The sequence below is a fragment of the Tamandua tetradactyla genome, chromosome 18 (assembly GCF_023851605.1).
Source record: "Tamandua tetradactyla isolate mTamTet1 chromosome 18, mTamTet1.pri, whole genome shotgun sequence".
NCBI classification, from domain to species: domain Eukaryota; kingdom Metazoa; phylum Chordata; class Mammalia; order Pilosa; family Myrmecophagidae; genus Tamandua; species Tamandua tetradactyla.
Window position 1 is genome coordinate 63,151,236 of NC_135344.1, and position 14,491 is coordinate 63,165,726.

Genomic DNA, 14,491 nt, shown 5'->3' on the forward strand with positions numbered 1-14,491 from the left:
AGGATATTGATGTTGATTCAGCCAAGATACAGAACATTTCCATCGCAGGGATCCCTTATGTTACCCTTCTCAAGCGATCCCCACTTCCTTTCTGCCCCATATCCACCCCATTTTAATCTCTGGCAACCATCATTATGTTCTGCATTTCAAAATTTTGTCATTTCAAGAATATCATATAAATGGAATCATACAGTATATGACCTTTTGGAATTGCCTTTTTTTCACACAACATAATTCTCTGGAGATTCATATGTGTTATTGTGTATATCAGCGAATTTATTATTTTTTTAATTGCTGTGCGGTATTCCATGGTATAGATGTGCCACCATCTGTCTGTTCACCCAGTGAAGGGCATCTGGATTGTTTCCTATTTTGTCTATTGTGAAAAAGAACTGCTAAAAACATTTGCGCATGGGTTTTTTTTTTTTTTAACTCCCCTTTGAATTTGTTTGTTTTTTGAAAACTTTTAAGTTTAAGGAAAAATCACTAAGAAAATGTACAACTCCCATGTACCTTCCCCCACATGCCATTTTCCCTAGTATTAACACTTTGCATTAGCGTGTTACCTTTGTTATAATTGCTTAAACAATGTTAATGTAATTGTGCTATTAATTGTAGTCCATAGTAACACTAGGGTACACTGTTGAACTGATGTTGTACAGTCCTATGTTTTAAAAAACATCTTATTCTAGAAACATAAATACCACCTAAAACTTCCCGTTTTAACCACATTCAAACATACTTCAGTGGTGTTAATTACATTCACAATGCCACCATTACCACCGTCTGTTATCAAAACTTTTCCATCAGCTCAAATAGAAACTGTGTACCAATTAAACATTAATTCCCCATTCTTTAACCCCACCCTGCTTAGTAAACTGTACTCTAGTTTTTGACTCTTTGACTTTGCATATTCTGATTATTTCATATCAGTAAGATCATACAATATCTGTCCTTCTGTGTCTGACTTATTTTATTCAGTGTGAACTTTCCAAGTTCAATCATGTTGTCACATGATGCATCAGAACTTCCCATGGCTGAATAATATTCTACTTTATGTAGATAGCACTACTTATCCATTCATCTGTTGATAGGCATGGGTTGCTTCCATCTTTTGGCCGTTGTAAATAATGTTGGTATGAATATCAGTGTACAAATATCTGTTCAAGCCCCTGCTTTCAATTCTTTGGGGTATATTCCAAGGAGTGGTATTGCTAGAACATATGATAATTCTATACTTAACTTTCTGAGAACTGCTAATCTGTCTTCCACAGCAGCTGAACCATTTTACATTGCCACCAGCATGGGTGAATGTTCTGTTATCCCCACATCTTCTCTCACACTTTCCTTTTTTTTTTTAAATAGTAGCCATTCTAGTGCCCATAAAATGGTATGGTATTGTGGTATTGGTTTGCATTTCCCTAATGATTAATGATGTTGAGCATCTGCGCTTTTTGCCATTTGTATATCTTTTTTGGAGATATGTCTGTTCGAGTCTATTGACTTTTTAAATTGGGTTTTTTGTCTTTTTATTGAGTTATAGGATTGTTTTGTATATTCTGTATAATAAACCCTTATCAGATATGTGGTTATCAAATATTTTCTCCTATTCTCTAGGTTGTCTTTTTACCTTCAGGATGAAGTCCTTTGCAGGAAAGTTTTTAATTTTAATGAAGTCTCATCTTGCTATATTTTTCTTTTGTTGGCTTGTGCTTTTGGTGTAGTCTGGGAGCCCATTGCCTAGCACAAGATCATGAAGATTCTTCTCTCTCTTTCCTTCTAGGATTTTTATAGTTTAGGTTCTCATATTTAGGTCTTTATCCATTTTGAATTTTTTTCCTTGTATAAGGAATGAGTTAGAGGTCAACCTTCATTCTTCTGCATATGGAGATCCAGTTTTCCAGCGCCATTTGTTGCAGAGACTATTCTTTCCTGATTTAGTGGAATTGTTTGGTCTCCTTGTCAAAAATCAGTTGGCTATAGCATGCGTAGTTACATGGTAGGATTCTCGCCTGCCATGTAGGAGACCCAGGTTCAATTTCCAGCCCATGCACACACACACACAAAAAAGGCTATAAATATGAGTGGGTTTATTTCCGAGCTCTCAGTTTGATTCCACTGGTCTATATATGTGTCTGTCTTTGTGCCTTGTGCCAGTATCCTGCTTTTTGGTTACTGTAGTTTTGTAATAAATATTTGTTAAATGCAATTTTATCAAGATATGTTCACACACCATACAGTTCGTCCAGAGTATACAATCAGTGGCTCACAGTATCATCATGTAGGTGTGCACTAATCACCATGATCAATTTTAGAACAGAAAAAGAAATAGAAAGAAAACTCAAAATATCCTATATCCCTTATCTTCTAATTAATCTAACACTGTTAATTATACTAACAATAATTGGTACCATCACCTCTCTCCGTTTCCAAACATTTAAATTCAACCTAGTTAAACATTCTGCCCATATTAAGCAACCACTCCCATTCTCTAGCCTCATTCTCTCTCCTGGTTACGTATATTCTACATTTTATGTCTGCGAGTTTGCATGTTATAATTTGTTCATGTTAGTGAGATCATACAATATTTACCCTTTTGTGTCTGATTTACTTCACTCAACATAATGTTCTTGAGGGTCATCCATGTAATCATATGCTTCCAGATTTCATTCCTTCTTACCACTGAATAATATTCCATTGTATGTATATCACATTTTGTTTATTCATTCATTAATTGGTTGAGGAATGCTTGATGGGTTGTTTTGATGGATCAAAGACCTAAAAATAAGAGCCAGTATCATAAAACTCCTAGAAGAAAATATAGGGAAGAATCTTCAAGATGTGGTGGTAGGAGGTTGTTTCCATCTTTCAGCAACTTTGAATTTGCTATGAACGTTGGTGTACAAATGTCTGTTTACATCCCTGCTTTCAATTCTTTTGGCTATATACCAAGCTGTGGGATTCCCGGATTATAAGGCAACTCTATACTTAGCTTTCTGAGGGACTGCTAAACTGTCTCCACAGTGCCTGTACCATTTTACATTCCTACCAGCAGTGAATGAGTGTTTCTGTTTCTACATATCCTCTCACACATTTTGGTTTTTTAATAGTGGCCATTCTAGTAGGTAGGTGTGAGATGATACCTCAATTTGGTTTTGGTTTGCATTTCCTTAGTAGCTAGTGAAGCTGAATATCTTTTCATACACTTTTTAGCCATTTGTGTTTCTTCTCTGGAAAAAAAAGTCTATTATCCTTGCCTATTTTTTTTTAAGAAACTACCAGACCTTTTTCGAAGTGTTCGTTCCATTTTATATTCCCACCAACAGTATATGAGAGTTCCAGTTGCTCCAATTTTGGTACTGTCACTCCTTTTAATTTTAGTCATCCTGGTGGATGTACAGTGTACTTTTTGGTTTTTACTCACATTTGTTTTTATTCCCAGATACTTTATCTTTTTCTACTTGACCTTGTGTCTTTTGACTCATCCGTGTTCTTGTGATAGCTGTAGAACATGCATCATTTTCAATGCTATATATTAATATGCAGTATGTCTACAACATAATGTATTTATTTGTCCTTCTGTGGTTGGTCTTTGAACAATGTTCAGTTTCCAACTATGGTAGACAATGCTGCTGTGTATACATGTTATATAATAATAATAACATATAATATGTATATATGTCTCCTGGGACATATCTTGGACAAGAGTTTTCCCAGAGCAGTGCTTTTCAAATTTTTTGGCCTCAAGGCCAAATTTTTTATACCCTTAAAAATTATTGAGGACACCAAAGAGCCTTATCAATATTTTCCATACTGGAAATTAAAAGAGAGACATTTAAAAAAAAAAACTTGCCTATTTTTAAATTGGGTTGTCTTTATTGGTGGGTTGTAGAATTTTTTTTTATATATTCTGGTTATGAAACCCGTATCAGATTTCTGATTTCTAAATATTTTCTCCCATTGAGTCAGCTGTTTTCACATTTTTGATAAGTCCATTGGAGCACTGAAGCAATCAGTTTTTTTTAAAATTTATTTTGTATTATCAAACCAAAATCACTTACAAACATGAACAATCTTGACGTACAAGCATTCCATGTATGGTGTACAATCAGTGGCTCACAGTATCATAGTAGTATATTCATCACCATGATCATTTTTTAGAACAATTTTAGAACAATTTTCATCACTCCAGAAAAAGAAATAAAAAAGAAACAGCTCACATACATACCCCTTACTCCTCTCTCTCATTGACCACTAGTATTTCCATCTACTCAACAGATTTTAAACTTTGTTCCCCCTATTTTTTTCTATACCCCTTACCAATCCCTTTCATTGTTCAGTAGTATTTCAGTCTACTCAATTTATTTTAACATTTGTTCCCCCATTATTTATTTTTAATCCATATTTTTTACTCATCTGTGAATATTGTTGATAAGAGGAGCATCAAACAAAAGGTTTCCACAACCACATAGTCATATTGCGAGAGCTGTATCATTATACATTCATCTTCAAGAAACATGACTACTGGAACCCAGCTCTACTGTGTCTGGCACTTCCCTCTAGCCTCTCTAATACACCTTAAACTAAAAAGGGGATAGCTATAAAATGTGTAAGAATAACCTCCAGGATAACCTCTTGACTCTGTTTGAAATATCTCAGACATTGACTTACTATTTTGACTCATTTCTCTCTTCCTTCTTTCAGTAGAGAAGATTTTCTCAATCTCTTGATGCTGAGTCCCAGTTCATTCTAGGATTTCTGTCCCACGTTGCCAGGAAGGCTTACATCCCTGGGAGTCATGTCCCACGTAGAGAGGGGGAGGGCAATGAGTTTGCTTGTTGTGTTGGCTGAGAGAGAGATAGGCCACATCTGAGCAACAAAAGAGATTCTCTTGGAGTGAGTTAGTCCTAATTTTAAGTAGGCTTAGCCAGTCCTTTGCCGGGGATAAGTTTCATGGGAACAAACCCCAAGATTGAGGGCTTGGCCTATTGATTTGGTTGTTCCTACTGCTTGTGAGAATATCAGGAAATCTCCAAATGGGGAAGTTGAATTTTTCCTCCTTTCTTGCCATTCCCCCAAGGGGACTTTGCAAATACTTTTTTATTCACTGTCCATTGGATACAATCTGCAAGTATTTTGTTGAAGATTTTTTCATCTACATTCATAAGATTCATCTGTAGTTTTTTTTTTTTTTTTTCTTGTATCATTATCATGTTTTGGTATTTAGGGTTATGCTGGCTTCAGAGAATGAATTAGGTAGTGATCCTTGTTCTTCAGTTTTTTGGAGCATTTGAGCAGGACTGATATTAATTCTTTTGGGACTGATTGGTGAAGTTTACCTGTGAAGCCATCTAGTCTGGGCTTTTGTTTGTTGGGATGTTTTTCATGATTGATTCAATCTCTTGTGATTGGTTTGTTGAGGTCTTTTATTTCTTCTTGAGCCTGTGTAGGTTGTTTGTGTGTTTCTCCAAAATTGTGCATTTTCTCTAAGCTGTCTAGTTTGTTTTCATATAGCTGCTCAGAGTATTCTCTTATGATCTTTTTTTTCCTTCGGGGTCCATGATAATGACCACTTTATGATTTTATTTACTTGCGTCTTCTCTCTTTTTTCTTTGTCAGTCTAGATAACGTTTGTTAATTTTGTGGATCTTCTCAAAGAACCAACTTTTGGTTTTTGATTCTATTTTTTTCCTCTTACCTTTATTTATTTCCACTCTAATCTTTATTATTTCTTTTCTTCTGCTTGCTTTGGGATTAGTTTGCTCTTTATGTAGTTTCTCCAGATGTTCAGTTAGGTCTTTAATTTTAGCTCTTTCTTCTTTTTAACGTAGGTGTTTAAGGCTATAAATTTCCCTCTATTGTTGCCTGGCAGGGGAGATACCATGATCACGAAGGTGGTTTTCCCAGGGCGAGGCTTATCCATTGCACTCCGGATGTGCTGACCCCTGTGATTTCCCCAAATGTGGGAAACTCGACTGCATTAAAAAAAAAAAAAATTCCCTCTAAAGAACAACCCTTGCTGCATCGCGTAAGTTCTGATAGATTGTATTCTCATTTTCATTTGTCTTGAGATATTTACTGAATTCTCTTGGAATTTCTTCCTTGACCCAGTGTTTGTTTAATAGTATGTTATTTAACCTCCAAATATTTCTGAATTTTCCAGTTGTCCAGGTCTTACTGATTTTCAGCTTCATTCCATTATGATCAGAGAAGGTGCATTATATAATTTCAATCTTTTAAAATTTATTAAGACCTGTTTTGTGTCCCAACATGTGAACTATCTTGGGAATGTCCCATGAGCCTTGAGAAGAATGTATATCCTCCTGTTTGGGGGTGCAGTGTTCTGTATATATCTGGTAGGTCTAGCTCATTTATCATATTATTTAGGTCCTCTGTTTCTTTATTGGTCCTCTGTTTAGATTTTCTGTCTATCTAAGAGAGTGGTTTGTTGAAGTCTCTCACTATTATTGTAGAGACATCTATTACTTCCTTCTGTTTTGCTAGCCTTTACCTCATGTACTTTGGCATACCTTGATTAGGTGCATAGATACTCATGATTGCTATTTGTCCTTGGTGAATTGCCCCTTTTATTAATATATATGTCCATTTTCTCTCATATCATTTTTACATTTGAAGTATTTTGTCTGATTATTAGTATAGCCACTCATTTTTTTTGGTTACTGCTTGTGTGGAACATCATTTTCCATCCTTTCACTTTCTACATTTTTGTGTCTAGGGTCTACAATCAGTCTCTTATATGCAACGTATAGATAGATCATATGTATTTTTTATCCATTCTGCCAATCTGAGTCTTGATTGGGGGTTTAATCCATTAACATTCAGTGTTATTACTGTCAAAGCATTACTTCAACCATTTTATCCTTTGGTTTTTATCCATCAGATCTTATCTTTCCTCTCTTTTTAAAATTTTTAAAATATTTTTAATTTGTCTTTTTTTTTTTTTGGTATGCTTAATGGTGGGGTCACATTTCATTATTTTTCCATGTGAGTATTGCAGCACCATTTGTTAAATTTTTGTTTGTTTGTTTTGCCTGCTTGTTTGTTTGCTTTTGGGGAAGAGTATGGACCTGGAATCGAACTCGGGTCTCCTGTATGGCAGGCAAGAATTCTACCACTGAACTATCCTTGTACCAGTCTTTCTTCTCTTTATCCTTTTAGTTATCCTTACTGAATATCTTCATTTCTATACTCTCCTCCAAGCCTCTCTCTCCTATCCTTGCTTTTTTAGTTGGCAGAATGCCCTTTAGTACTTCTTAAAGGGCAAGTCTCTTTTTAACAAATTCTCTCAGCTTCTGTTTTTCTATGAATATTTTAACACCCCCCACCCATTTTTGATGGACAGCTTTGCTTGATAGAAGAATGTTGGCTGGCAATTTTTCTTTTTCAGTATTTTAAATATATTTTATCATTGCCTTCTTGCTTCCATGATTTCTGAAGGGAAATCAGCACTTAGTGTTATTTGGCTTCCCTTGTATGTGGGGAAATTACTTTTCTTTTCCTACTATTAAAATTCTTTCTCTTTCTTTGGCATTTGACAGTCTGATTAGTTTATGTCTTTGAATGGGCATGTATGGATTTATTTTGTTTGGAGTACATTATGCTTCTTGGATTTGCATTTGTATTTTATAAGGGTTGGGTTATTTTAAGCCATTATTTTTCTTGACTGTTCTTCCTGGCCCTTTTCCTTCTCTTCTCCTCTTGGATACCCATGATGTATATGTTTGTCTGCTTCATGTTGTCACTCATTTCTATGAGACCCTGCTCAAATTTTTCCATTTTTTCTTCCATTTTTCCTTTTGTCTGAATTTGTATGTTCTGTTTTCTAGCTCACAGATTGTTTCTTCTGCATCTTCAAATCTGCGGTTGTCTCTAGTGTATTTTTAATTTCATCTACAGTGTATTTCATTTCCATAAGGTTTGTTATTCTGTGTATTCTTTCAAAATCTTCTTTGTACTCACCCAGTGTCTTCTTAATATCCTTTATCTCTTTCATCATCTTGTTTAATTTGTTAAGATTTGTTTGAGCATCTTTGGTTAGTTCCGAATTCTGCATTTCTGCTGACATTTTAATTTGTTCCTTTAATTCAGCTAGGTCTTCCCCCTATTTTAGTATGCTGTGTGATTCTTGCTGTTGTTGTTGCTATCTGGTCATGTGGTTGTTTTGATGGGTTTATTCTGAAGGTTGGTTTCTTTCTCTTGTTTAGGGTTTTGTTAACTGGGTTTGTATTAAGGCTCTTCTTTTACAGTTCGATTGTCAGTATTTGCCAGCCAAAACAGGGCCCAGCTTATGCACGGAACCTAGACTGGATCCTATGGGACCCTGGGAGAGGGTCTTGGAAAGACTTCAGAAAGCCCTTTTTGTCCCCCCATCACTTTCCGGCCTGCCCAGCAGATCGCGCTTTTAACTACATATTTTCCTCAGCCTTAGCAATGCAGGACTGTGGCTTTTTGCCAAATTCACCTCTAAAGCTGTTAAAAACTGTCATACCTATTGGAGTCTGACCCAGAGGGACTGAAACTGCAGGGATCCCATATTCTCACTTCCCTGGCCAATATCTGGCTCGGCGTTCAGCTGTGCCCACCTCCGTGCTTGGGGTGGAGGACTTCCACAGCTGTTCCAGTCTGCAGCTGTCCCCCCAAGTCAGGGATCAGATGGACCACTGTTGCCTCTCTCAAGGGTGAGGAATGGTCTCCAGGAGCCATAGATGGAGTTCTTCAGGGTCCCTGGCCATGGTTTCTCAATCTCTTTGTCCCATGCTTCCCTAGGCATTGTACTGACCTCCTTTGGTTCCGGCATCCCCAAACAGTTCATTTGGAAAGTTTCTGCCTGCATGCTCTCTGCTTTTGGGAGAGAAGTGGGTCCTTCTGCTCCCTCTCTAATCCTGCATTTTATAATCTCCTTTTTGGGACTCTTTTGTTTTTAGCACTCTGTAGCCACTTGTATTCAGCTCTCAATCTCTGTAAATTTGGTTCCCTGTGGGATTCTAACTCACTACTGGATCTGCTGGCTGGGACCAAATTTCTTACTTGATATTCTTCTTTCTTCAATTCAGCATTTGTAGCGTCCTTCCCCAGGCTCCCCTTCCTCCGGAGTTCTAAGCAAGTGGGTTTTTTCAGGGAATGTCTTAACATTGCCATATTGATTCTATCACCCTGTCGTTTTTTATTTTAGGTATTCTGATAGGTTTATAGAGATGCTTCATTGTGGTGTTTAGTTTGCATTTCTGTAATGGCTAATGGTGAAGAACATCTTTCCATGTGCTTTTTTACTATCTATATCTTTGGTAAAATTTCTCTTCAAATCTTTTGCCAATTTTCTAATTGAAATTTTTTTTCTTTTTGGTTTTATGCTTGCATTTTGAGAGCTCTTTATGTTCAAGATATTGTCCTCAGTTAGCTAAGTGGTTTGCAGATATTGTCTCTCAGTCTGTAGGTTTGTTTTCACCCTCTTAACAGGGTCTTTGGTGAGCACAAGTATTTAATTTTGATGAGCCTGTCTTTTAAGAATTTTAAAGTTTTAGCTCTAACTTTTAGGTCTTTGATTCATTGTGAATGAATTTTTGTATATGTAAGGTACGGGTCCAAATTAACTTTTTTTAAATATAATTTTATTGGTATATATTATATATTCACATATCATAGACTCTTCCGAATTGTATAATCAGTGATTCACAGTATCATCATATAAGCTGTGCAGTCATCATCACAAGCAATATTTGAACATTTTCATTACACCAATAAAAGTAAAAATAAGAATGAAAATAAAAAGAACACCCCCAAATCCCACCCCCGCCCCTTTATTTTCTTACTCATCTGTTCATACACTGGATAAAGGTTTGCGCAGTTACAGGGTTTGCACAGTCACACATCACAGTATAAAAGCTGTGTAGTTATACAATCATCATGAAGAATCAAGGCTATTGGATTATAGTTCAATCCCACATTAATTCTTGCACGTGGATATCCAGTTGTCCCCATACCGTTTGTTGAAAATATTCTTCTTTTCCCATTGAATGATCTTGGCACCCGTTTTAAAAATCAGTTGGCCCATATGTAGGAGCATATTTCTGGACTCTCAGTTTTATTCCCTTGGTATGTTTCTATTCTTATGCTAATAACACACTGTCTTGGTTACCGCAGTTTTGTAGTAGAAAAGTGTGAGTCCTCCAACGTTATTCTTTTAAGATTGTTTCGTTCTTTCTGAGTCCTTTGCGTTTTTTGGATCAGCTTTTCCAAAAAGGGAGGTGGAATTTTGATAGGGTTTACATTGAATCTGTGGATCAGTTTGGGGTATATTGTCTTCTTAATAATATTGAGACTTCCAGTCAGTGAACTTGAGATGTCTCTCAACAATATTCTTTAGTTTTCAACGTATAATTCTGGTTCTTCTTTGATTAAATTTATTCCTAAGTATTTTATTTTCTTTGGTGCTTTTGTAAATAGATTTATTTTCTTTCTTTGTTTTTTTTTTTGCATGTCAGGCGCTGGGAATCGAACCCAGGTCTCCAGCATGGCAGGTGAGAACTCTGCCTGCTAAGCCACCATGACCTGCCCTAGAATTATTTTCTTAGTATCATTTTTAGGTTATTCATTACTGGTATATAGAAATACAACAGATTTTTGCATATTGATCTTGTACCCTGCAGTTTTGCTGAATTTATCAGCTCTACTAGTTTTTTTTTTTTCTGTTCCATTTTTTGAGAGAGATTGGTGTGTAGAATTGGTGTTAACTCATGTTTAATCATTTGGTTTGACTTTCCAATGAAGCAGTTTGGTCCTGGAGATTACTAGTTTTGGAGTTTTTAAGTTACAAATTCAATTTTCTTAGTAGTTAGAGGACTATTCAGATAGTTTCATATTAGATGAGTTTTGGTTGTCTGTGGTTATGAAGAATTGATCCATTTCATCTAGGATTTCAAATTTATATGCACAGTGTTCCTTGGTGTTTGTTTTTTATTTTGATGCCTGCAAGTAATATCCTTTCCTGATCTTGGTAATTGGTGTCTTCTCTCTCTCCTTTATCATTTTCAGGCTTGCTCTAAAGGTTTGTCAATTTTATTGGTCTTTACAAAGAACTGGCTCTTTGTTTTGTTAATTTTTCTGTTTTAAATTTCATAGATTTCTGTTTATGTCATTATTTCCTTTCTTCTGCTTGCTATGGGTTTCTTTTGGTCTTTTTCTAGGTTTTTGAGGTGGGAGGTTAGATTATTGAGAGGAGACTTTTCCTTTTCTCTAATGTATGTATTTTAGTGTTATAAATTTCCAACCAAGCACTGCTTTCAATGTGTCCCCAAATTTCTGTAATGTATTTTCATTTTTATTTAGTCCAATTTCTTAAAAATTTCCCTTGAGAAATTAAAATTTTTAAATTTTCCTTGAGAAATTCCCTTTGACCAGGGCTTTTTTCCAAAGTGCCAAATATTGTCTTCCTTTTATCTGTTGTAGTTTGATTCCATTGTGATGAGAGTAAACACTCTAATTTCAGTTTTTTGACATTAGTTGAGGCTTTTTTGTTTATTTTTTATTGATACATATTTTATATTCACATATCATGTAATCATCCAAAGTATAGTCAATGGTTCACAGTATTATCATAAGCTATGCATTTATTATCACAGTCGACTTCGTGTGTGTGTGTGTGTGTGTGTGTGAAAAATAACATATACAAAACAGTAAATTTCAAAGCATACTGCAACAGTCAATAGTAGAACAGATTTCAGACTTGGTGTGCATTACGATTCCACCATTTTTGGTTTTGACTTCTCGCTGCTCTAAGATACTGGAGACTAAAAGCAGTATCAGTGTAATGATTCAGCAATCATTCTCATTTGTTAAACCCTACCTTCTCTGTATAACTCCACCATCACCTTTGATCTTTCTTCCACTCTGTAGGGGCATTTGGGCTTTGGCCATTCTAATTTTTTTCATGTTGGAAAGGGCTGTCAGTAATATGGGATAAGGGGGATGGAATAGTTGATGTTCTGGAAAGGCTGTCCCCTCTGCATTTCAGGACTGATCTTGTCCAGGGACCCATCTGGAGGTTGTAGGTTTCTGGAAAGTTACCCTAGTTTATGGAACCTTGTAGAATCTTATATAATGCCCTAGGTGTTCTTAGGATTGGCAAGAACATGGGGTTTGGCAAGTCATGGTAAGTAGCAATGTCTAACTGAAGCTTGCATAAGAGCGACCCCCAGAGTAGCCTCTCGACTCTATTTGAACTCCCAGGCTCCAGAAATAATAATTACCTCTCCAGGCCAAATGTGAATGCTGTAAGAGCTCACAATTCTAGACCCCTGTTTTTTAAATGAGATTTTGTAAATGAGACCATATAATAATTGCTCTTTTGTTTCTGTTTTGTGTTGAGGCTTTTTTTTTGACTCAGGTTGTGTTCTATCTTGGTGTATGTTTTTTGCAGGCACTTGAAGAGAACACTTCTGCTGTTGTTGGTTGGAGTGTTCTAAAACGTTGAGTTGTGTTGTTGAGTTTTTATATATAGCCTTATTTTTCTGTTTGTCAAGAGGAATGGCCAAGTCTTCAGCTATAATTGTAGTTGTCTCTTTCTCTTTTCAGTTTTATCAGATTTTCTTTCACATATTTTCTAGCTGTGTTGTTTGCTATGCACATTTAGTATTGCGTTGTCTTCTGGTTTGGTTGAGCCTTTTACCATTAAACAATGTCCTTCTCTGTCCCTGGTAATTTTCTTTGCTCTGAAGTCTACTTTATCAGGTATTAATATAACCACTGCTGCTTTATTTCTATTAATATTGGCATGATGCAGCTTTTTCTGTCCTTTCAATATTTGAAGAGTTTTAATGTAGTTATTGATATGCTAGGGTATTACTTTTTGCTGTTTGTTTTTCATTTATTTTGGTTTGTGGGATACTTGAACATTTTTTAGAATTTCTAACTGATTATAATGTTTTTTAATGTATTTCTTTTTGCTTTTTTTAGTGGTTGCTCTAGGTATGGCATTTTATGTATTAAAAAGAATGGTCAAACTAATTGCTATTTTCTATTGTAGGAGTCTTTGACTTCTTGCCATTTTAGCTATCTTTAAACTGCTGGTAGTTTCATTATCAGTTTTCAAGAAGTTTGAGGCCATATGGCTAGATAAACGTTGAATTTTCTTGTATTACACAACTGAAATCGCATGAGGCAGGGAATTCCCAGTAAAAGGTCTCTGTTTAAAGTAGTAAATCTTGCTTCTTTTAATATACGTAATTATTTGCTGAATATTTCATTTATTGTGTGCTGTAGTGGCAGATGGCTGTGGCTTCTAAGTAGATTTAATTATAAATTGTATTTATTGAACTTCTCGTTTGCTCTTCTTTTTCTTTCACCTATGGTTTGATAGTATTTTAATAAAATTAGAGAGTTCTGTTTTCCTTTTCCCTGAGACACTGTGAACTGCACTGCTATACTTGTTGGTGTGCTCCAAGTTTAGTGTCATAAGGTTGGTCACGTATCCAGAGCGTCTGTTATTGTGCATACAAGAGTGTATGTATTTTAAGGTATGTGACTTCTTGGTTTAGTTTTAAATAAAATGTAGTTGTATCAATTTGTTTGGTAGACTATTTTGTCTTTGTCTCAGTGGTTTGTCCTGCAGATAATATAAATTTGAACTGAATATTCACTGAGAATACTTTTATTTCCAATATTAGAATTTATAATTAAATATTTTTTTTCCCTAGAGTGACAAAAATAGTAGTCCCCAGAAGGAAGTTAAGTATGAACCCTTTTCTTTTGCTGATGGTAAGTAAAATTTTCATGTTAACTGAATTTTGTGCTGTTATTGTTATAGTTTAAGGTAAAATTACTGTCTTGTCACTTACCTGTTGATATTTTTTTAGGTTTATTGAAGTAATTTACTACAGTGTGATATAATAAAATACAGTTGAGTGATTTCATTCATACTTCATAAAGCATCTTTTCAAAGCCATACCTTTGCTTTAACAGTAGGATCTAACTGAACTTCAGTAATAGAGCTGTACTTCTCTTGTCTGAATTTCCCAATTGTTCTAGATTCTTACCTAGCTTGAGAAAGCATGTCTACTAAGTCTAATATTAATGAATTTTCATCTTCCTTTAGATATTGGCTCCAATAACTGTGGATACTATGACTTACAAGCAGTGCTAACACATCAAGGAAGGTCTAGCTCTTCAGGTCATTATGTATCATGGGTGAAAAGGAAACAAGGTAAAAATTCTGTTATTTTTAGAACTATTTAATATTGTTTTTAATGCCTTGTTTACTATAAATTTTACAGTATGTGGTCCTCAAATTCTTTGTGGTTTAAGGTTAAGAACCTTCTTAAACTCTTAACTGTTGAATACCCCAAGAAGCTTATATTTATGAGCAATATCTCTGATTTTTACTTTATTAGAAATGCTGAGAAATTTTTAAGTGTTTAAAAATGACAGTAATAAACCTATTACATAGGTTCATAGTACATATGAACACGTGTATTTT

At 35.3% G+C, this 14,491-nt stretch overlaps 1 protein-coding gene and 1 pseudogene across 2 annotated transcripts in view; both read left to right on the forward strand.

Moving 5' to 3' along the window:
• USP14 (ubiquitin specific peptidase 14) overlaps positions 1 to 14,491 on the forward strand; it is a 78,335-nt gene that overhangs the window by 62,605 nt on the left and 1,239 nt on the right. For both annotated transcript variants that reach the window (XM_077135848.1, XM_077135849.1), the window contains 2 exons: positions 13,713 to 13,773; positions 14,111 to 14,218. In XM_077135848.1, the coding sequence (XP_076991963.1) occupies positions 13,713 to 13,773; positions 14,111 to 14,218 (169 nt within the window). The remainder of the gene's footprint in view (positions 1 to 13,712; positions 13,774 to 14,110; positions 14,219 to 14,491) is intronic.
• On the forward strand, positions 5,858 to 5,985 carry LOC143662815 (U1 spliceosomal RNA; annotated as a pseudogene).